This window comes from Nestor notabilis, unplaced genomic scaffold, assembly GCF_000696875.1.
Source record: "Nestor notabilis isolate BGI_N333 unplaced genomic scaffold, ASM69687v1 scaffold474, whole genome shotgun sequence".
In the NCBI taxonomy this organism is placed as follows: Eukaryota; Metazoa; Chordata; class Aves; order Psittaciformes; family Psittacidae; genus Nestor; species Nestor notabilis.
Window position 1 is genome coordinate 158,714 of NW_009926690.1, and position 24,149 is coordinate 182,862.

Here is a 24,149-nt window from a genome sequence, read left to right on the forward strand (position 1 = left end):
TATGTATATTTAATTTAAAGAAAATAAAGTGGACAATAGCTTTTTTCTATTGCTTATTTGGACAGCTCACAGAAGAATTTATATTTTTTTTTCTCTTTTGGAGGCAACTGCAATCACATCTTGCTAAACCTCTATATTCTTTTAGAATGGGGCTGTCAGGTGCTTTCTGCTACATGCTCACCATCAGCCTGGGATTCTGCAACCAGTCTGCACAGTTCCTCTCCTCACTTTATCCTGTTATAGTGAATGGTGAAATATATAACAAGGAGTCAAAATTGACATTTGTTCTACAATATGTTTACTTCAAAGGTAGTGCATGATTGTGTTCATTATCTACTTTTAATGATGTTTTTACATTACAGTTTAGGGTTTTGCATAAGAAACAATTGACTTCTGAGACTTGCATTAATCTTAAGGTAAGTTTAGTGGAATAAATCATGCTCTGGAATTCCATATCTTTCTCCACTGGATGTAGAAAGAACCTGGATTATAATCACGATGTCTATTTTTAGGTAATGAAAGTTTGGTAAACTACAAACTGTCTTTAAACATACTTGTTGCAAGCTCTAAGGCATGATTACAATCACTCTCAAAACCATGTCTGCTACTATGAGATGTTTGTGCTTCTACCTGTCTTTTTGCCTTAAGACTCTGAAATGCTGTGATAGAGAATATAAGGAACTATCTTCAGATGCATGTGATTCCTCTGGGGCCAAAGAGTTAGCACTATTCTTTGCTACCAAGCAACCAGCTTCATGTTTCACAGCAGCAACAGAAACTTTTCAAGTTCACAATGAACTAAAAAATTAGTATAAAATGTCACTTTTAAAAGTGATTTTGAATTCAGTTTTAACTGAAAATTATTCTTTCCTTCTGTGAGGTAATCCTTCATAAAACGTATTACGAATATGATACAAGAATAATTCATCCCCACGGTTCGATTCCTTACACATTGCTCAGTTGCTTTTCATCTTTGCGTTCAAAATTAATATATTTTTACAGACAGCATACTGATATAGATGATTACACAATACGAAGGCGTAGACAATCTGGTCTTTATCAGAGGTGATAACAAGAATAACTTTAAGAGGTATTACAGCTGGATAATGAGTCTTTTAAAAAAATATCTCCCAAATAAAAAGACTTTACAAGATTTATTCAGCTGTGTATAACTGTATGTAATGATTAATTTCCCTTGATAGTTATAACTATTTAATATTGTCAAGTATTCTAATTAGTTACCTCATTAAACATTTCCCATAGTGTCACTATTTAATTCTTTTATCTTGTTTCATGAGTAAATGTTCCTATGGTTAAAGCATTCTGACTAGAGTGAAGAGTTTAAAACTCAGCCTAGCCAACACTTTTTCTATTGATAGATCAGAAACTTCACCTAAGCAGGGAGCTTACAACCAAAATATTTTTATATACCAAGACACTTAAAATTACTTAGCCTAACTAATCCTTCACATCCAAATTTTGAGCTGTGGTCTTATGGATATGCTGAATTAGTGTACAAGGTCAGAGTCCGTGAAGTCATTATCAAGCAAGTGTGAATGCAAATGTTGACTAGTCTTTCAACCATACATATATTTAGATATATAAGAATTTTTATCCGTAATTGTTAAAACATTCTCCCCAGGAATGATTCCAAAGGTCTCTGATGTTATGTAGTAACTTTCTCATTCATTTTCATCACATTGCTATGTAAAGCCCTTGAGACAATATGAAAAAGAAAGCATGTTTTGTCTTTAGGAACGTCCTGTGCAACTTTTAACATCTCTGTCCAATATCAGCATTTAAACAATTTATAGTCCTTAACAGAAAATAACAGGGCTGGATATATACTATTTAATTCAGTAAAATTAATGGGAACAAACTGCTGCAAAAGAAAAGTTGAATCCATGAAGACTTCTTTCTGTTATTCAGTAGAAGTGAGGCTTATTTCATGCTTAATATACTGGTGGATCTGTCAGCCAAATACCAAGTAACAGTAGATACTGTCGCATTGCTAGACAATACACAGTAATCATACTATTTGGACTCAAATTTAGCATATGTGAACTAAATAATTCTACTGAGAGCTCCATCTTGTGTTTCTGTGCATGAATATTTCATGCATCTTTGTTTTTCTCATTAGGAATGACAGGAACATATTTTTTTTGTGATTGCCAAATCCAATTAGGGATCACCTTTTTGCCACTGGAAAGTATAATTCATTTTAACCTAGAAAAACATGAGTGAAAAGTTCAATGTAGAATAAACAACTGGCCCCCAAAACCTGAGATCACATTGTTGCCCTAGATTCTGGCAAGTGAAAGGGCTATACATAGTGCACAGAGGGTACAGTATATTAAGAGAAAAGCCTTACATTCTTGGGATAGGGAATAGGTTATTCTCTCCAGTGGCACTGCTGCTGCCTTCACTATCCATGCTGTATCCACTGCCAAAGCTACTGGCTGACGAGCCAGTGGAGACAGAACTTTCTGCAGGTCGGTGATTAGTAGACCTTGCTGTACAGGGTGGGAACAACGGGTTATCAAAAACTTTATAAGACATCAGTACCATTCATACGATTTTGAAGAGAGGAAACTGAAAGGAAGTATAAATAGACCATCTATCGTCACAGAGACTGTATGAAGACCTCTACCCCTCTTCAGATGTAACACAGTTACTGCATTATATTTCTCAACTGCTCCTGCCCATCTGGATCTCTCCTACCACATACCTAGAATATTATTGCACATATTTTGATGAGAGATGCCCTAATATCATTAAGGGCATTTACTGTAGAAACTGCACACCAGCATGTGTTACTTTCATTTCAGATGCCTTGTTTTGTTTTTTCTGCATTATAGTACTACATGAGTGAATCTTCCAGTATGCAGCCTTTAGCAAGTTGAGAAATATAAACAAAAAAGGACACAGTGACATTACACATAATAATTAATACAGGAACAATAGAGTAGACATTATGATATTGAATAACACAGTTGTCTGGGAAAATTAATACAGATTTTGGGATGGGTTTTTTTGTTAAATATCCTCTTCTATATCTACTATTATCATGTTTCATCTATTGCAGCTGACCAAAAGTATATACTGAAGATAAAAAATACTTTGTTGTAAAGTTAGTTTTCTGTGAAGACTTAATGAAGTTTTATGTTATTTTATTGAACTGTGAAATTCTAATGCAAGAATTTAAAGAGGTTCTTCTTTAAACAAAAGATTAGTCAAACATCTAAATGGAAATTACTTCAAATAAGAGCCAGAGCCCCAACAGTGTCTTGAACTGGCAACAAATATTTTTTATGCTGTACTGAATGAATAATATTTTTTCGGTGAAGATTATTAATTGAAACTAGTAGTGAAGAATGTTATCACATATCATCAAACCTTGGGGCAAACTGTGAATTAAGACAGAACTCTTACTCTGCAAAGTGATTCTTCACTGCTAAACTGAGCTGTCACATAACTTTTTTTTAAACTCTATTAGACTCCTCTTTCACTGTTACCTACAATCACAGAAGAAATCTGTCACTCTATATTATTTTCAGACAAAAATATTCTTTAGCTCTGTTTTATGATTTTATACATTGTTCATAGGTTATCATCTTGGATTTTAACATATTTAATAAACTGTAAAATCATAACATTATTAACAGATACTCTCAGCATCTCATCTAGAGAGAAAGCCACCCATGTATTTTCCAGCAGGCACAGCCAGAACACAGCACTGTGTTCTGCTCAGTCAGCTGTGAGCAGTGGTTGCTTTATCACTTTCAGTTTGTGGTACTATGAGTGAATTCCTATGACTATGGCGACATGTCAGCAAACTGGTGTTGGGAAAGGTCAAGCAGAAGCAAGACTTCAGAGAAGAGAGGTCAAATTCTCCTTTGCAATGCAATATTGCCAGCTGCCCTCTATTCAACAGCCTGAATGAGGGCTATCTCATGCCTGTTCCAAACTCATCCATAACCTCAGTTCTGATTGATAGTGTTTGTGTGACCTGTATGTTTTTCATCTGGGATTCTGAGGGTTTATTTAAGTTGGGTTGTGGGTTTTTGCCATGGCATGACAAACACCTCGTAAGTGAGGACATCAGGAAAGCCATACATCTGCAAGATCCATGGAAGCCAAGACAGTATTATGCCAGCACAAAAAAAGCATCTTTAGTCCTTCCCTTAGGCATAAATTTTCTTCGTGTAGCATACATCTTCACTATAACATATGTGGCTGAAAGGGTGGTTCATATCTGGGCTCTTATTTTTATAGAATTTGCTGTAAAAGCTAATGCCTGAAGTAGTTTCTTTACTGGCGGATTTCTAAAACCAGTAAGTACCTAGAATTTAGTTCAAGCCAGAAAATCTTGAATTAAGCCTTTATAAATGGTTTAGAAGTTTTGCTACATCTATTTATAATCAAAAGATAGCTGTTTCCTTTGAAACAGCTGTATCCTGATGATACATTCAGTATGATGTATTTTTAGTTTCTCTACTGTTTTCACTAATTTACATCTTTTTCTATACTGATGGTTTTTTTCCCCCATAAGATCTCTTGGTGAATGGTTATAATGGATCCAAGTTTAGATTCATGACTGGATTTTGAAGACTGTAAGGCTTCATGTTTGGGGTTTTTTTCTTGTCTGCTCTGTAAATCAATGAACTATAGCATCAGTTTGTGTCAAGGTGAAATCCACAAATAGATTTACAGCTGGTTTTGTGACAAATTAAGAATCTGGATACAAAGATTTCCATAATGTATGAGACACCCACATTTTCTATATAACTATAGTTTTACAGATAAATCTAGACCTCTCAGCTTCTGCAGCTGGTTATATAGGAAACTTACAAGTTCTGAAGATATGTCGATGCTTGCTGCCAGGCAATAGTCTGTCTTGGAGTTAGAATAACCATGGTTAGATTTGTACTCTAAGTTGAAAGTTAGAAGTTGTTCCCTGCTCTCATTGCAAGGGACTAGTTTGTACATTCTTTTGCAGCCTTCCCCTTTCTCTTTGAACAAATGCAAACATCTTGGGAACTTTAAGAAGAAAGTCTGAGTTCACTGTGATACTCCTCCTATCTTGCTAGTCTGTGTAAGGTCTATGAGGCCATATGAAGACAGGCTAAGAAAGTTGGGGCTGTTCAGCCTGGAGAAGAGAAGGCTGCGTGGAGACCTCATAGCAGCCTTCCAATATCTGAAGGGGAACTACAAGGATGCCAGAAAGGGACTCTTCTGCGGGGACTGTAGCAGCAGGACAAGGGGTAATGGGTTTAAACTTAAGCAGAGGAAGTTCAGGTTGGATATAAGGAAGAAAGTCTTTACTGTGAGGGTGGTGAGGCACTGGAACAGGTTGCCCAAAGAAGTGGTAAATGCTCCATCCCTAGCAGTGTTCAAGGCCAGGTTGGACAGAGCCTTGGGCAACATGGTCTAGTGTGAAGAGTCCCTGCCCATGGCAGGAGGGTTGGAACTCGATGATCTTAAAGTCCTTTCCAAGCCAATCCATTCAATGATTCTATGATTCTAAGCCCTGTAAGCGTCAGAACAATTGTCACCATGCTTTCCCAATTGGGTTGCTATCCACAAATAGGACACGTAATTAAAGTGAGATTAAGGGTGGTTCACTTCTGAGTTACAGAGCTTCTGCTTATAGCTGCCTATGTTAGAAAATGCCTAAGTTCTCAGGTTTTGAAATCAAAGGTTCTGGCAGGAGATATCTTGGTCTGTAGAGCTTGGTCTGTGAAGCTTGAATAGCTTCACATAGGTTCACTCTGGTCCAAAGACTGGATATTCTTTTCTGTTATCATAGAGGAGCCTGATACTACAAAGTATAGTCTTGCTTTATTTAAACCTGCAACATTTATCTGAATAGGAGCTTGGGCAAAGGCAATTGCCACCATTTCACTATTACGTATCCAGAGTATGGAAGAGCTGTTTCATTGCTTCCTTGCCCTTTGTTTTTTGAAATTACTTCCTGGTTCTTTGGGGAAAAAAAAAAAAAAAGACCTTTTAGAAACTCTAAGTAAGCTTAGAAAACTTTTTAAATACTTCTCATAGGCAAGGCCTTGTGGTCAATTGCATATGATACTGATAGCTTTCCATTTGCAGAGAGAAGAGTCTTCAGGCCTTAGCAGATGGAAGAGACTAAGCTCAACTGAACATCACTACACAGCACTATCATTTACAGCATTATCATTTGGCCACTTTAAGGGAGAGAGGAGATACTCCTTCCCTCCCTCCAGACCCTTCTCCATAAACGTTTTATGCAGTTTATCAGGGTTGCAACATCAATGGTGTCTGGGCTGCCCAGCCATCACTACAAAGAATAGAAATTGGAAATTAGAGTTTAAAACTCTAATATATGCTGCTTCCTCTGAAATAGTGCACAGAATTTCCTATTATACAAAGCTACTGTTGTAGTTTGATTTCATTTTCATCTCCTAATCTTATTTTAGCTGGTATTTCCCCTCAGTGAAATAAAATGTTTGCTGCTTGGAAGGTGTGATAATGGGTAGTCATGTCATATTTAGTAGCTATCAATGTGGTGTTAATGCTGCCTCTAAGTGATACTGCTTTACTGTCTGTTATACCAGCTGGCATGAGCAAAAGTTTCAGCTCAATCATTCTAGTGAATAGTACATAAATGATTTGGAAGAGTTCTTGATTGCTTACAGTAATTCTTGCAGATTCTAAGGAAGTGGATCATAATGCTATACCTGGGGTAGGATCAGGGTTTCCCAAGAAAAAAAACAAAATAGTTAGGCAGATACCTTTTGTACTCTGTACTGTACAGGAAAAAGATCCAACAACTTTTCCTTTGGCAGAGTGATATTTGACCACGTATTCTCTTATGCCTTCTTGGAAAAGAATTGGTGATTCAAGAAACTTGAGGCTGGCACTGACCTCACCTTTCAGATCCATTTTTTTATTATTATTTTTTAATTATTATTAGTCATAATACAATATTAGTGGAATGCATCTGTGGCAGAAATATGCTTTTGCTTATGATTTGGTCTATGGACCCAGTTAGAAAATCAATTTTTATAACCAAGGAAAACATGAAAAACATGTCTTAGTGTAAGGAAAATATTGTATTATAATCAATAAGAAAGGAAAGAATGGAAGCCATATGATTTCACTTAATCTTTCAGAAAAGTCTGGTTTTATAACAGAGAAGATGTTTTTTTAGAACTTAACATAAGGGAGACAAGTAATTCACACAAGACCTACAGCCATGACCTGTCAAATCTGTCAGTAGCAAACTGGAAACAATCCAGCACTGTCAGCCACTCCAGCCATGCTTCTACAGTGAATAGACTTTTCTTTTTTTTAAAGACTTAAATTTCAAAAATGGGACTATGCTGTTCCTGCGGATAAAAGAACAGACTTGAGTAGAATTAACTCCTGAAGATTAAATTGTAATTGTTCCCCTTTTTAGGTATCTGACCAGATGCAGAAATAAACTGTATAAAACACATGGGGAATCAAAGTTCTATTTGTAAACAAAACAGGAGGAGGGAAAAATGCTCTTGAGTATGCATTCAGGATTAAGTTTTGAGTATTCTCTAATTGCTTGAAAAAAATTGTTCTTCTTAAGTGGTAATCTTGTGAGAAACCCTGGGTGACAAGAAGAGCTGATAGCAACATGTTGACTCATCTCAAAGAGATGCAAGCCCACGGGAGCAGGTGAAATCACTGATCTGCCTTGGATAGTTATCTGCTGACCGATAGACAGGGCATGTCACACACAGCGTCTTCTGGCAGAAGCTTGATTACTCTTCACTCTCAGTCACTTTGTATTTCAAGTGCTCCAATCTCGAACTGTCCTCAAATGCCAGTTTATCTGTTTTCATGAAGGTTTTGCTAGCACTAAAAGCAAGTGATGTTCAGGCTTGCTCTGTTTTACAGTGTAAAACCCTGTTGTAGGGACTACTAGTTGCATCTTTTGTGAACTGTCCCTAGAATGAGGATGCATGAATAACTAGTGACCAAAGGCATATACCTCAGGTGATTTCTGAGAGTTTCTTTTCCTCACTTGTCCTCATATTGAATATTATTATATATTATTCCTCACATTTGTATATTAGACACGGCTTTGGCCACACACAAAGCAGAGATATTTTGTGAAATTTCAACACAACTCTTTACAAAGCAATTTACCATTTGAAGCGAGTAATAGCAGAACAGCACCCATCTTAAACTGTGGTGATGGCATTTCTTTACCCAGCAAAGTGATTCTGATGAAATAATTTTCTTCCATATGCTCCACAGGGTTAGGCTACCATCTAATATACTTTTGAAATTAGGGTTATCAAATGAAGAATCTGAGCAATTTCCTGAAATTACATGTCATCTTAAAATGGTGGAAGAGTAAATAGCAGGAATAGCCAAAACAAAATGTGCCAGCTATTAGACTGAAACAAAACTCAAAAGACAGCCACAGATTATTGCTGTCTGCAGCGAGTGGGGACAAATTGTTCTTGTTTTGATAATGATTCTTGGAAATGGGTTATTTGTAGCAATATGAAGGCCCATTTAACTTGGAAATTAAGAGACTAGTGAAGCTAGGCATAAGACAGCTTTAGACAGTAAATTATTTAAAGTGTGAAGGAAACACCCTAAATTACCATAGGAAACTGAAACATGGCATTGCCTATTAGAAGTGTGAAAATGGGTATAGACCTAAAGGGAACCCAAATAAGCAGGTATTTAAATTCACAATCATATCTAATTCAAAAGGTTTACAGAACCTAGGAATCAATTTCCTTTTACTCCACACTGTTGCTAAAGCCATTAAATAGAACCTAGTGATAAGGAAAATTCCTATTGATTTTAATTTCTTACAGCTAAGCGGCTAGAAATTACACAGCACTGGCTCAAACCTCTATCATGGATTTAACAGTGCTAGCAATATCTTGGCTTTGATAGTAGACGTCCCTCTGAACAGCAAAAGCACTTGGCACAACTATTTAGAAAGTAGTTTCTTTTTAGTATATCACAGAAAAGCTGTTGTGTCACGATGGAAAATCTACAATGTAAAAGATGAAATGTTCTCTTATGAGATGGGAGAAATAAATAGGTTCTGGGTACGTGCATTAGCTTTGGCGATTTTTCAGAAAATGTGATTTTAAATTCCCAGAGGTTTGGGGTTGGAAAACCCCTTTCTATTATTGACTAAAAACCAGGAAAAACAGAGAGAAACTACTGTGGAAATATATTGTTTGTATTACCTTAAATGGTAATTCAACAGGTAGGTTTGGACCTTTAACTGAAACACATGGTATTGGCAGTTATCAAAACCAAAGCATGTATTTCATTCTTTTAAAACTATTAACTGACTTTGAAAAGGCTTTTTGTATAAAATCAGTAAATAACTATATTGCAAATGCACCTACTGGTTTATATGCATATATCCAGAGAACTGGTAATTATCTTCGGAATATCTCTAACTGTTTAAATACCAAAAGAATTCTAACATAATTATATTTTAAACATAAGTGACCTACCATGAAAATTCCATATAATAGAAAGATCCTCCTGTGTAATAAATTACTGACTTAAAAGGAGGTGGACGGATTTACAGTGTATCTAAAACTGACTCATCTGGTGGATAAGCTCTATAACACAGATTTATGTTGAAAGCAACGTGCTTAATTTTACGTGAATGTGTAATTGGTAATGATTCATATTTTTTACACCAACAAAAATCAAATTAACTCAAATGCAGGCAGTGCTCTTTACTGGCTTGGATCCTCTGCAACTTCGGCCTTCAGAGAGTTGGCTCTGAAATGCTATTGTTTCTTTCTGAGGGGTGTGATGGGAATGGGTATTATGCAGTTGGTTTCTTTGCAGATCACACTCTTATCTCTCACAGGCAACAAGAAAATTATACTTCAGGGTTTAATTTTAATTAAATGCTACAGTTGAATATTGGATTTTACAAAGGTGCTGAACAAAGACCAATGTTTTCTGTTGTAGCTTCAACTTAATTTTAAACCAGATTGATTAGAATACATTTTTTACTGCTTAAAATGAATACAGAAATACTTCAGTCCAATAAACTTAAGCTGATCCAAGTCCTTTGCATTCACAAAATATAATGTGTATACCATGGGTGCTGGTTTTGTTTATGATTTCCTTTTTACTTCTCATCAGACATACAATTAATAACTGACAAAGTACATCCAGTTGAAAACGTCCTAGGACTCAGAAGCAGAGAAGATTTCTCAAGGGCATTCTAAGAATGGCTGAGGGATTTGTTTTGTTTTGTCAAGTCCCAGTTCAATTAAAAGAGACTAAGTTAAAGGGGGAAACTGAGAGTTCTCACAGGTAAAGAAGGGCTGATGATCACTCACATCATAGAATTTTTCCCATCACTCTTTTGTGCTTCGGCTGACAAAAAACAAACAGTTGTTCTAAAAGGTGCTGTTCTCTGATAAATTCACAGAGAAATTGCTGTGGTAAAAAATAATAATAATGTTGTGGATTACCTGTAATGTCTTCCTTAATAAAGAGCTTTGAGACTAACTGACCAAAAATTAGTACCTGGCCAAGATGACTGTTCTAGTCCATAAAGCAAGTTCATAATGTGTTCTTTTCCAGGTACCAATAAAGATGGCTGTAATGGGGGAGGCTATCACAACCATGCAGTATCCCTGTTGGAATAGTCTTGCAAACTGATGATCCCTAATATACATTGTCCACAAAAATCACAAATTTTAGAATTTTTAAAATGCAGGGGAATCCTCTCCTTCCTTCACTGTCTCTCCATTCCACTGAGAACTCCATAAATTGAAGCTGCTGTCAGACGTAAAAAGTACTATGTCTCTCCATAGCATCTCTAACCTCGCTTATATATTAATGATATTAATGTGGGCTCTTATTCCCATGACTCTCTATGATGCTTCTAATATTGCTAAGCCAAGTGCATATCGATACCTATCCTTCTTGCAGTTTTAAAAGTAAAGAAGCTAGCATAATAGCTCAGTGGCAAGGGTACTTGAAGCCAACACCCTAGCTATTTCCTTATCCTAAAAGTGTATGTGAGCCTTGATTCAACCTTGTATCACAAGCATTTCTTGTCTGTGCCAAAAGGCATCATAGGACTGCAAGGCTTTATGACAAATCTCTACAACTAAGATACCCCAAAAGATCTTGAGTTACTTAGATTTCTATGGTATACATCCTAGGTATAAGATGGGTCTTTCAGTCATGATGTCTGAACAAGTTCCTCTGGCCCCTGCTTGAACTGAGTGTCTAGAGCTGAGCTGTAGAGTTTGACAATATGTGTGTGAGTGGACACACGTGTATAAATAGATATATTTATGGAAAAGTTCTTAAGGCTCTCATAAGAAACAACTTGTTAATTCTAAACACAACGTTTAAAATTATTTGTTGTTCTTAATTAGCTGTGTTAACATCACACTCAATGACTCACTGCCTTTAGGGTATATTGTCCAAGGTATCATACTCCTACAACCTTCTCAGCCAGACTGCACTGCCCACAGTGTGCAATGATGACAGAGAAACCTTCAAAGAATCATGAAAGCTTGGGAAGGGATTACAGCACAAGAGAAAATCTTGGAGTCCAGTCTGTAAGTTTATTGGGATAATCCCTCAGATTCCATGAAAACAACCAAAACACTCCATAAGTCAAAAGAACAGTGCCAATTTGAACCAATCGAGATTCTGGCTCTTTATTTGTGATGGGGGAAGAAATTGATGATTTAGGTTTGATGTACAGGTGCCTACAGGTAAAAAATAATTCTTTAAGAAGCTGGTAGCAAAGTTATCCAGAGATTGAGCTATACGCGGATCAAAACTCCTTTCCACTGGTGGTTTGAAAAAGTATCTATGCTAATAACTTTTGACATAACAACTATGCTGGGAGAGGAAAAAAAAGATTGTTAATGTCCCAATTAGAATTCCAGATGCAAAAGTGTGCAATGAAGTTTTTGTCACAGTACAAGAAATGTTCAATCATGTCTAAGCAGACCAGCTTGGATGCATGCTTTTTATTAGGCAACAACATAAGCAAAGCTATACCATTTTTAACAGAAGTCTAAGTCCTCCAGTGGAATGGAAATGCACATTTGTTGGTTTGCAATATTTCTTAGCACAGTTTTTCATTCTGGATTTAGGCGCTGATGTGGAAAAATCAAGCAGAGTTCTTGATTCATGTTAACATTTACAGCACTTAATGGAGGGGTAAAATAAATAATTAAATATCACAATGAATTAGCAGACATGGCAAGAAGGATTTGGAATGTGGTTGGTTTCTTAACCATGTCTTTCTGCTCACCTCCTTCAGGCTTGACTGGTCCATCAGACATCACTTTCCTGAGGGCTAGTTGGCTTTGGTCTTTGTTGTCATTGGCTGGTGGAGGCAGATTGTCAGACTGAGTTCTTTGAATAGGGAGGACTCCTGCTATGCTGTGTCTGTGCTGCTTCCTGGCATGATTAGACTGACCGCTTTTATGTGCTGCTGTGGCAGTGTGAGTGAAATGGAAACCCAGAGTATGTATCCTCAGATGGAACCAGCTTAAATGTTATTCATGCAAACAGAAGTGGTTTTTTCTGTATTTAAGTAAGTAGTGTTTTCAAACACCAAAGAGACACCACATGCACAGCATTAAAGAATATTAAAACTGGCTGTTTCTTTATTAATGATGGTGAAGACGAGGGAAATAATTTTCCCCTGTTTTTTTGTATTATTCCATGATAACTTTATGGCATATCAACAAATCCTGAAGACAAACACAATGTTTCCACAGTCAGAGAGTTTTAATTTGCCATCAACTAAACTGTTAACTAGCAATCAGATGCTGGTCTGAATTATATTCTGGAGAGCAACCTTTTTCAATGGGAAAGTTTTAATTTATTAATCTGTTCAAAGTTGTCAGATGAAATGTATTTTGACCTTAATCAATCCATGGCACAAAAATTACTAGCAGAATTGGACTATGACAACTGACTTAGCTCTCTACTCCCTTTGACTTTGCTAACTTGATAACTGTTGAAATCTGATGTTGTTAATGGCTTTGTGTGTTTAACGATTTTGTATTTAATGTGTTTAATGTTTTTGTCTATTGCTGCTTGTCGGCTGAACCCAGGACACTGCTCTACTCATCAGTAATATATTATCTGAGATAGTAAGAAGGTTGCTTTATATTTCCTTTAAAAAAAAATTAGATATTTACAGTCATGTTTCAAAAATAGAAATCTCAACCATGTACTTAAAAAACCTTTTTTCTTTAACTTTAAATCTTCTTTTGTGCATATAGTACTGTCCTTCCTGATTACTACTTACAGACATATTTTGCTTTTAATGTGCTCTCAGTATTTGTGTGCAACTTGAAGAACTGGCAGCCACATCTCTGCAGGTTTTGATTATTTCATTGGTAGTGACATCAAAGTGACATCAAAGCACCACCACACAATGGAATTCTCTGAGTCATGCACAACCATGGAACATCATGAACCACGAGTGAAGGGACTGATGGAGAAACAGCCAGTTTCACTGCAGTCTACATAAATTAAAATAAATAAATAAATAAAAGACTTCTAAATACGAGAGTATATTGTAATTATATGTAGTCACACACAGGCACACAAAGAAAGACGTTGAACAGAGTGAGCACAGTGTGCCAAGAACAGAAAAGAAAATAGCCGAAAAGGGAAGGACAGCAGGGAAAAAGGCAACAGATGAACATTAAGCTGCCATGCTGAGGAATTTATTTGCGTCTTTTACTTGGTTGAAGGCGAAGCTGCTGGACAGCTGCTTCAGCAGCGGCGATGGCTGCCCCAGCATCTTCGAGGTGAGTTTGAGTGACGCTGGTTTTGCTTTGGCTGCGAGATGGACCGTGAGAGCGTAGATGTCCTTCGGAGGAAGATTTGGAGCTCCCGGGACTGCTGTGGGATTTCTCAATTGTGGGCACTTGCATGTCTACCAAGAAAATGAAGAAGCACAACTGCTGCATTTATTAAAAACAAACAAGTTCATTTTCTTTCTCTTGACTGGCCTTTGTGGCTGCATTCCAGGACAAGGAATAAAGGTTAAGCTGTGGAATGCTGTTCAAAGTCTCAGGATACATCATGTTTAGAAAACATATCTTATGAAGTACCATTTTCTACTTACCCACTCTTCCTGGCCCAGGGAATAATTAATTTGCTATTGTTTTTCTATCACCTGTAAATTATGCCTCCTGTGCTAGTTCACACTGGTAGAATGACAGGGTATGCTAAAGACTAATTTGTTTTCCAATTTCTACTTGTCTACTATGTAGAGACTAAATAGCACCACTTACACCACTACCAAATACTTAGCTAATGCAAGCAGTTTTATTCTGATGAATGCCCTGGTCAAAACCATAGCCTAACTTACAATAACTTCTATGTTAACCTCTTATTTAGACATAGATCTTATATAGACACAGATCCTAAGCAAAACATTACACAGAGAAATAGAAGATGGAGCAGAGTCTTATCACTCTGAAGCTCTTATCTGGGTGCTATTTGGGATAGCTTTTGCTTTTATATGATATATACTATGTTTTAAGTGAGCAACCAGCCATTTACTACTTAGATTAAATAAAAAAAAAGGAGAGATACATTTCTTGGAGCAGGAGACACTGAGATCAATTCTGCTTTTGTAAACACCAGTATAATCCTCCTGTATCAGCTCCACTGATTTCCAATACAATTGAGATGTGCTACGGTCCATTATCATTAACTGGAAATGCATATGCATTTTTATAGCGTAATTGTTATACTATAAAATATTAATGTGACACTTCCAGAAGATAAAATGCCACAGAATATTTAAAGAACATAAAAAAATAGAAAGCGAAATATGTATTGAATTTGGCCAAGGCTACCAGAAAAATGAAAATGGCATAGAATCTATAGTAGTTGTGCAAAAGACATACAGCTTATAAGCTGCTTTTTTAAGGACACAGTTACTCAGTAAGCTGGTTAACAGAGATGAAGGCAGATTAATCCTTAGCTCAAATGAATTAATCACAGAGATAATTATGTTTTTAATAAAAGTGTATACAAACTTCATAGCAGTAACTTTATTTTTCTATTATAACTTACACATAGCAAAGGTTTTCCCATCATCTAGGAAAACATTTCATAAAAGGTGCACCAAGTCATTCCTACCCTTGGAAGGGTCCGGGAAGATTCCATGACTTCTGCTCTTGATGACAGATGGTTTTGGAGATTGCTGGCTACTCTGTCCAGAATGAGATTTCCCATGATCAATATTTTCACTCTGTTCTTTCAGAGGGTACCACCGAGGAGTGTTGTCAAGCTGAGAGACGCTGGATAATTCGATCAATACCTACAAATAAATCAAAGTACAATATATGGTCTGTATCTGATCTATTAATGATTGTGTACAGCAGAAGAGTTTACAGTTGTGTTACCAGAACATGCAATCAAATCTAAGAAATTACGGGTATAAGGCTGTAAGCTGACAGATTCAGGACTTTCTGTCCATGCTCTGACCTCACCTGATATAAGCCAGCTGTGATCCTGATCGCAAACCCACATTTGTTCGTATATTGCTGTGTCTGAACTAACACATCTTCTCAGCAGGACCTCAGTAAGGATTGTGAGTTTAGACAGCTCCATATCAAGATGGTTAGATAGTTTAAAGGGTAGCTTGTGAACACTAGCTTGAGAGCTAGACTAAAAAGACATCTGGTCATTTTGCCTCTGTATAGACATATTCTAAGAGAAGAATTGGGCAGTGTTGTTTTTTCCTTTTGTCAGTGTTACTAAAGGGACAAATTATTTGATATTTTATTTTAATAAGGACTTCCATAATATGAGAAGGGTGTTTGCTGATTTTTAAAATATCCACATATTGAGAATTGGTAGCAAAAACGTAAGAATAGGGATACCTTTGCACTTCACAGAAATAATAGAATTTGACAGGCCATTTAGGTCTTGAAACTTCACTGGTAAAAAAAGAAAGGGAGATGCAATGGCAATGTGGAAATGAAACAAAAATATTGGCTAAAAACCCCCTAACACTGTGTCTAAAATCTGCCCTAGGTCCCCTGCATTGCTAGCAGGAGTTCTGTGAAATTTCTTTAAGAAAAAAAAACTAAAAGAATGAGCATTTGGACCAATAAAGACCCTTCCTCCCTTTATGGTCTTACAGCCAAGGGGCTGTAATAAATAAAGTGTGCAATTACTTCAAGCAACAATGTTTATTACAAGACCTTATATAGAAGAAAGCTTCTTCAAGTTTAGGAATGGGGAAGTCTCTTTACAACTGATTGTTTCTAAAAGGTTAAAAGCCTTTTTTCTTTCCACTTCATAGGTTGTCTATGGCCTGTCTTGGTCTTTCTGGTTAGGTCTATACTTAATCTGAACAGAGTAACTACTTAACATTCTCCCTGTTGCTGCTTTTGGTCACAGATTTGGGAATAACCTGGAAGACAGCATGACTGACAATGTTCCCAATAGGCAGTACAGGCTGAGGGCTCAGCTTTGTAGAAGTGGGCTCACATTCCATGGATATGAACCAAGATGTGCCACTTGCCTTCTGGGGCATGCAAGTGATGCTAGCCCTATTCAAGCAAGTCCTTAGGGCACAATTTAGATATTTGATTTTATGATACAGGATTCCTCTTGACATCCTGGTCCTTACATACAGTGGATAGTCTTTTCTATTCCTTTTTTCCATGAAAAACTGTTTGCATATTTAATTTTGAATTATTTAATAAATAAAATAATTCTAGACATTACAAATATTTGAAGGCAAAAGTGTGAACCTTCCTGTAAAAGCAGCTGCAGAGCATCCATTTTCTAAATGTCAATGATATAGATATTCAGTAAAGCCCTGCATTTGGACAAAAATGCTGAACTCAACAAGAATACTGATGCACTATGCAGAAAATAAGTAATCATGTAGCTGCTTCCTATACATTTATTTTAGTAATTGTTTAAATAGTGACACTGATTGCTTAGTTTTCTAGTTACACAACGGGGAACTGGAGCTGAACTGTGTGCCGCCTTTGTGAAATTCAAATGCAGAATGAGCAGAGACACTTTGAGTTACTCTACATATGAGTGATCAATTTTCCTGGCCTTCTGTTTTGAATTATAATCCTCTTCTGTGATAACATTTTTAATTACTTTTTTGACATCATAGTTATTGCTGGTAATTCAGTATTGTACGTGCATATTTGCTTATTCGCTTTTAAGAGACAGCGTTCTTCTTCCCACAATCATTCACCTCATTTATTATTTATTTCAAGATTTTGCCTTCAGTCATACTTTGGTAATGATATTACTATTTTGTAGAGTTAAAAATGAGACCTTGATCAGTAAGATCAAATTACTCACACTTGCAGATACTTGTGTGTGTGCTAAATTATGGTGTAATGGCAAAATTTAATTCTTTAATAATTTACAAAGACTGACACCTCCTCAGCTTTCCCATGTTATGTTAAAATCAAGGCAGACAGCTTATCAGTCATAGCATGAATTCCCCATTCAGTCACTGTAAAGGCTGTTACTATCTCAGGCTCAAAAAAAAATCTTAATTTCCAATGAAGTAACATTGTGCTGAGGCCCAAATGAACTTGTCCACAGTCCCTTGAGAAAAAAAGAAAGGCATTTTCATGTGTGAATGAAAGAAATCATGACCATTTGTTATGAAGTCAGCAGTAAAACTGTGATGTAAAAAATGTTTCACTTAACATATGTACCATACCTTGGAAGAGAACAGTCTCCATACCAGCATGCAGCTAATCAGCTTTCTAACTAGTCAGGGTTAGAGAGGAGGAAATAAGTTACTCACTTCACCAAGGAAGTCATTCGAGGAGAATCTATCATAATCCCAGACAGTCACTTCCAGTGTTTTCTTTTTCAGCTGTAATTTAAGTCAAAGGATAATTAACCCATTGGCATCATAAACTTCAGATCAAGTCTTTATGGTGGTTTCTATTCATTACCTCCTCCTTGATTCCTTTTTCATAGTGACAGCTATACAGCTTTTGTCCTCCCATCAACCTTGATCTCACAAAAATAATTTGGGGCTATCCTTTGTTATCAAGACAAATGGGCTTGTGCTTGGCCCTTCTTTAGGAATTTCTGTAAGTCGTTTTTGACAGAATGTGTGTCCACTACAGAAGCCAGATTGATTTTTAAACCCCCATTTGTGTATTTGAGACTGTCAAGTCTGACTTTGCTGAATTCAAACATTTGCTTAAAGAGCATCTGAGTGTGAATTTCAAATGTATTATTTAAAACACCTTCCTTACACAATCATCTCATTTGTGAAGACCAGACTTTTATACCCCCAAAATTCAGTGTAATCAATGGGACTCTGCAAGTGTCCTCTGCAGGACAAGTTGTCCTGTTAGGTATTAATGATAGCCATCAAAACCCATTATCTGCAGACATCAAACTGTATCAAGCACTCGTCTTACAGGCTACAGTAAAAAACCAAATCATTTTGTATGACAAGATAGTGCAAGACAGAAAAGCTGTTGACCAAAGGAGTTTACCTTATTGGAAAGATTGACCTGAGTGTTATTCCAGGGGTCTGTGGGGACAGATGGGGAGAGGACTGATTACCAATGTTATCTGGTGGGGCAAAAGGCTGGCAAAAGGCTAGCAAATGGTGGTGGGAGAAGAAGTAATAAATTCAGGTGGCTTGAAAGACAGGACAAAATCTTGGGGGTATGGGATGTCTGCAAAGTCAGGCTGAGAAGTTGTAAGTGAAAAATTTGTTGTAACCTTCCAAGCATTATTGCAGAAAATGGGACTTGTTTCACATATTGGAGTACTGCATTCAGCTCTGTGGACCCAACACAAGAGGAACACGGACCTGCTCAAGTCCAGAGGAGGTCACAAAGATGATCAGAAGACTGGAGCACCATGAAGATGGACTGACAGTTGGGCTTGTTCAGCCTGGAGAAGAGACGGCTCTGAGGAGACCTTAGAGCAGCTTCCAGTGCCTAAAGGGGGCCTACAGAAATTCTGGAGAGGAGCTTTTTCTAACGGCATGTTGTGACAAGATAAGAGAGAATGGCTTTAAACTGACAGAGGGGAAATTTATATTAGACATTAGGAAAAAATTCTTCACAATGAGGATGATGAGACACTGGCATAGGTTGCCCAGAGAAGCTGTGGCTGTCCCATCACTGGCAGTGTTCAAGGCCAGGATGGACAGGGCTTGGAGAAACCTGATCTAGTGGAAAGTGTCCCTGCCCATGGCAGGGGGTTTGGAACTGCATGATCTTTAAGGCCCTTTTAATCCAAACCATTCTGTGATTCTATGAGTCTAAGAAAAGAGGTCAGAACCAGCAATGTTATCTGATAATTTATGTCATCATCCTAACAGAAGCAATGTGTCACTCACTGCTTTAACTATTAATTGGCTGCTTGGGACAAAGGGATGACAAGGGATCAAGTCACTGTTCAAATTCTACTACACCATTTAGTGTACATATTATATATACTTTCAAGAAAAGTACTTTTTGCTATTTACCTCCACTGTCCCTTGGTTTAATGCAACAGATTCAGACAGTTCTTAATAACTTTAAATTACCTTTAAATGAAAATTTAATCTCAGTATTCTGTATTTGAAGTATCTTCTGCTTTCAGCTACCTTTAGAAAAATGAGCAACTATGTAATTATATTAGACATTAGGAAAAAATTCTTCACAATGAGGATGATGAGACACTGGCATAGGTTGCCCAGAGAAGCTGTGGCTGTCCCATCACTGGCAGTGTTCAAGGCCAGGATGGACAGGGCTTGGAGAAACCTGATCTAGTGGAAAGTGTCCCTGCCCATGGCAGGGGGTTTGGAACTGCATGATCTTTAAGGCCCTTTTAATCCAAACCATTCTGTGATTCTATGAGTCTAAGAAAAGAGGTCAGAACCAGCAATGTTATCTGATAATTTATGTCATCATCCTAACAGAAGCAATGTGTCACTCACTGCTTTAACTATTAATTGGCTGCTTGGGACAAAGGGATGACAAGGGATCAAGTCACTGTTCAAATTCTACTACACCATTTAGTGTACATATTATATATACTTTCAAGAAAAGTACTTTTTGCTATTTACCTCCACTGTCCCTTGGTTTAATGCAACAGATTCAGACAGTTCTTAATAACTTTAAATTACCTTTAAATGAAAATTTAATCTCAGTATTCTGTATTTGAAGTATCTTCTGCTTTCAGCTACCTTTAGAAAAATGAGCAACTATGTAAAGTGAGTGTCTTTGAAAAACAAGTTTAAATCAGCATACCCTGGAAACCCCACACAAAGGGGAATTGTTCTATGTTTAGTATTAACAACATACTCTTTAAGCAGACAAGAACATAACTTGAAATCTAAGGTTAAAAAAAAATAGAATTGAGAGCACGTCTTTCATCTTTCTGTTTTATTCCTACGTAATTAGGCATCATTCCTCTTAAATATTCTTTTAAAAATATCCTGCAAAAATTAAGGAAAAAGTTGAACAAAAAGGTTCTCTTTGGAACATCCTTTACAGAATATTTCCTTGACTGAATAAAATTCCTTTTCTTTGCTGTTCCAAGACTGTATCAAAACTGCAACATGAAAAATAAGCTGAAAAAATAAGTTGATCAGCCACTGGTCCATGGTGCTTTTAGCTTCCTGGATGGTATAATTTCCTGATTTCCTGATAGATGTTATACTAATTATATGTATTTTTACCTTTTAAAAAAGAGGATTAGCATAAATACTTTTCAGAAATGTATTGTCTTAATTGTGGCAGTATTGGGAGGACATGTCTTCTTGTTTCAAGTGACAACTGTTCAAGGACAGAGAGAAGAATGTACAGACCCAGGAAAGGAAAAAAAAAACCACCAAAACTAAGATTTGAAGGATTTTTGGTGGAAAGGGGAAAATAGAGATTTACAAGTAACTGCAACCCTACTTTGCTAGGTTCTTTGTGTCATTATGATAATAAAACTGTGCTGAAAACTTGGACTACTCTGTATTTCTTTGAGATACCTATTTTAAGCCACTTAGTTTAACAGAACTTTTATACAATATTATGACAATGAAGAACCATCAAAAGAGCTTTATGAGGCAGAGTGCACGAAATGAGTTTCAAAGAGGAGGAAAATTTGCTTTTATGAAAATATATTTATGTATCACTATTGAAGGCAAAGAACACTCAATGGCTAGTGATTTTAAAAGCAGTCATTATACCAACACCGCAAAGTAGGGTTCTGCCTTACATCATACAGGTTTAGGTCATGAAGCCAGAAGTTCACATCCCCATCAGGAATTTAACCAACAGGAATATTTAAATGCGTTGCAGAAACCCACTACCCATCTGACCACGGGTTTCTGCAAGTGGGAAATGTGCCAAGAGGAAAATGAGAAAGTGTCCCTAAAAGAAGGAAAGCAGTGCACATGTTGTGAGCCTCATCTGAGTTCCTAGCATATTATGAAAAAATTGTTGTAACTAATTTCAGGCTTTGTCTTGAAGAAAAACTAAAACTAGAAATTAAAATGAAAAAATAAAAGTCCACCTAAAAGCACATTACTGCAGGTGAACTCCAGTTATCTTTAGGCTGCTCATTTAAAAAAAATTGAAAGATTATGCAGAAACAGGCAATGTGAATAATATTTTCTCTTATGGAAGACATCACCAACATCACATGTACAGAAGTGTCTGTTTCTTCTTTTAAATGTGTGGAGATCACAGGGTGCTTTCAAAGATAACGAGGGTCTATGTAAGCGAATATGCATTGCTTGAAATATTTAATACATATTCCTTGAAAAATCTTACACAAGAATTTGCACGAGGAAAGAAATAATTTTAATGCAGTTTGTTTTTCTCCTATGCCAGAAATAAATTCCTATAATTACTTCAGAAATAATATGAAAGATTGCAGTCTCAGTCGGGGTATTTAATGAGTAGAAATGAAGGTATTGTACTAGATTATGTATTATACCTACTTGTGTTTACATTCAGGTTTAACATTTCATTGTACTCCTCTATATTCCTGTTCTTCAGTATGTGAGAGGACAAAATAGACTTTTGCTAGATCACTTAGAAGTTTTCTTTCTCTTGCCCAAGACACTAAGAAAGATCTATGTACTTTACTGATTCATAAGAAAGCTTTTCTTACTTTTGGAAATAAGACATAGGCTCCTACATCACTCAAGGATTTTGAAAATATTACTCTTTCTAAATGTATTACCTTGAATTAAAGGACATGAGCTATAGCAAAAGCTATTTGCTTTAATGAATTAGATCCATCATTTAAGGAAATACTTTTTCTTGCTTTCTGACAAGTAAGGAATTAGGATAAACAAAGCCATACCTTATATTGTGGTCATATATTATGTCAACAGCCTGACCAGCAACTGAACTTGCCTCTTTTACCATCTTCTCCTTAAATCATTCTAATGCTTTCTTTCACGCTCTGAGAGGGTATTTGACTTGAGTTAGCAATTATTATATAATATTTGCAATGTGTGTACTCAGTCTTCCTCTCAAATTATAATTATCTCCACTTTATTACTTAACAAAAACCTGAAATTACTAAATAGTCACAGTTTAATTTTCTTCTTTTTTCTCCAACTGCCAAAGCAGAATTTGCTACATGATAAAACTAATCATTCTGACCTTGAAAAAGTCTGTTTCATTTCAAAGAGTGATCTATTTCCCAGAATTATTTTCACTTTAATTTCAGCTAGGGTATGAAAGAGAAAAGGAAAGTGAAAAATTGTACAACCATCTAAAGTCTAGACAGTGACGCTAAAAAGACTATATTAGGAAATATTTAATAATACTTATTTGCTGTCAGCAAGCAACTCAGGCTTTGATGGGGAAAAGGAAATGCTTCTTTGAAGAAATAATATTTATAAAGGTTCATTAATTTATACTGCTAACTCTGTATAACTTAGTATATGATGCAGTTTTGCTTGTTTGGTGATCATAACACTCATTTTCAGTCTATCAATCACAATTGTCCTGTACTTCTCTTTATATTCCTATTTTGAAATATCCATTCATGAGGGTTATGTTGTGCTATTGCATAGTGATAGTCCTTCAAACCATAGAGGGTACTTATCATCATCAAGGAATCATTTGGTGATCTAGAAATGTGCTTTGCTTTACTTTACTAAGCCAGGGCACTGAATTTTACAGGAGAAGAATCACTCACAGCAGTATCTTAGCACTAGATACAAGGCATGGAAAGGTGTGGAAGGAAATACTCTCCTCTTCACACGCTTCTGTGTGACATGAGACCAAAATATACAACATATGCAATGCTTAGGTGGAGCTGACACACGTATTGTATTAAGTACTGAGTAACAGTCTCAGAGGAAGGGAAAAGGAGGAGATTTGCAAATAAAAAGCAAAAGTTCAAAGAATTCAGCACGTGACCTAAAGGCGATTTCATCATATAAGCACCCAAAAACTGACATCAAAGATATTAGATTTTCTATCATTAAAACATCTGTCCAAGAAATCCTAGACTAATATTGTTATCCAATTTAAAATTACCAAACAGCTATTGAATGTTCAACATCCAAGCACTCTTAAGTACAGCTCTGTGAAATGTCACAGCAGAACCTGAAAGCAAATTAAGGAAACTAAAGACCCTTTCTTAAATGGAAAGCTCAGTTTGGAAATATTGCTAAGACCTATCAAAACTTTTCACAAAGCTCAGAAGACCTAGGGCTACCATTTATGCAAGCCTACGTGAAACAGCATGCAAAACCCATACAGTGAACCACAACCACTACATACAACGGGGCACTTTGGAAGTAAATCTGAGCTGCTTAGTTAAAATCAGAGGTGTAGACAGCATGAGCAACCATGCAAGCTGTGGGAAGGGTTTTAATCTATATTCCTCTTAAAGAACAAGAAGAATGAATAATGAAATTTTAAGTTGGGAGGATAATCATTAGGTCTTGGTGTTGTGTTGGAGAAGTATATTGAAAACATTGTATGCACTGCATACAGATCTGTTATTCTATAAAATATACTTCATAATTTCAACAAATGACTGATCATAATTTTGTTCATTACGTCTTTTTCAAAAAGCCCCTTTAAAAGGGGAGATGGAGAAAAAGAAGACACAATTTCTTCATACTGCCTCAGTTAACCCTGCAGTTCACAGTTAGG

The 24,149-nt window shown here is 36.4% G+C and overlaps 1 protein-coding gene across 1 annotated transcript in view; it reads right to left on the minus strand.

Moving 5' to 3' along the window:
• The window catches only part of LOC104405058 (protein piccolo-like), a 189,128-nt gene that overhangs the window by 43,104 nt on the left and 121,875 nt on the right, over window positions 1–24,149 (minus strand). Inside the window, 5 exon segments of the mRNA XM_010013653.1 lie at window positions 2,372–2,513; window positions 12,302–12,484; window positions 13,751–13,945; window positions 15,163–15,343; window positions 17,819–17,890. Coding sequence (XP_010011955.1) covers window positions 2,372–2,513; window positions 12,302–12,484; window positions 13,751–13,945; window positions 15,163–15,343; window positions 17,819–17,890 — 773 coding nt within the window.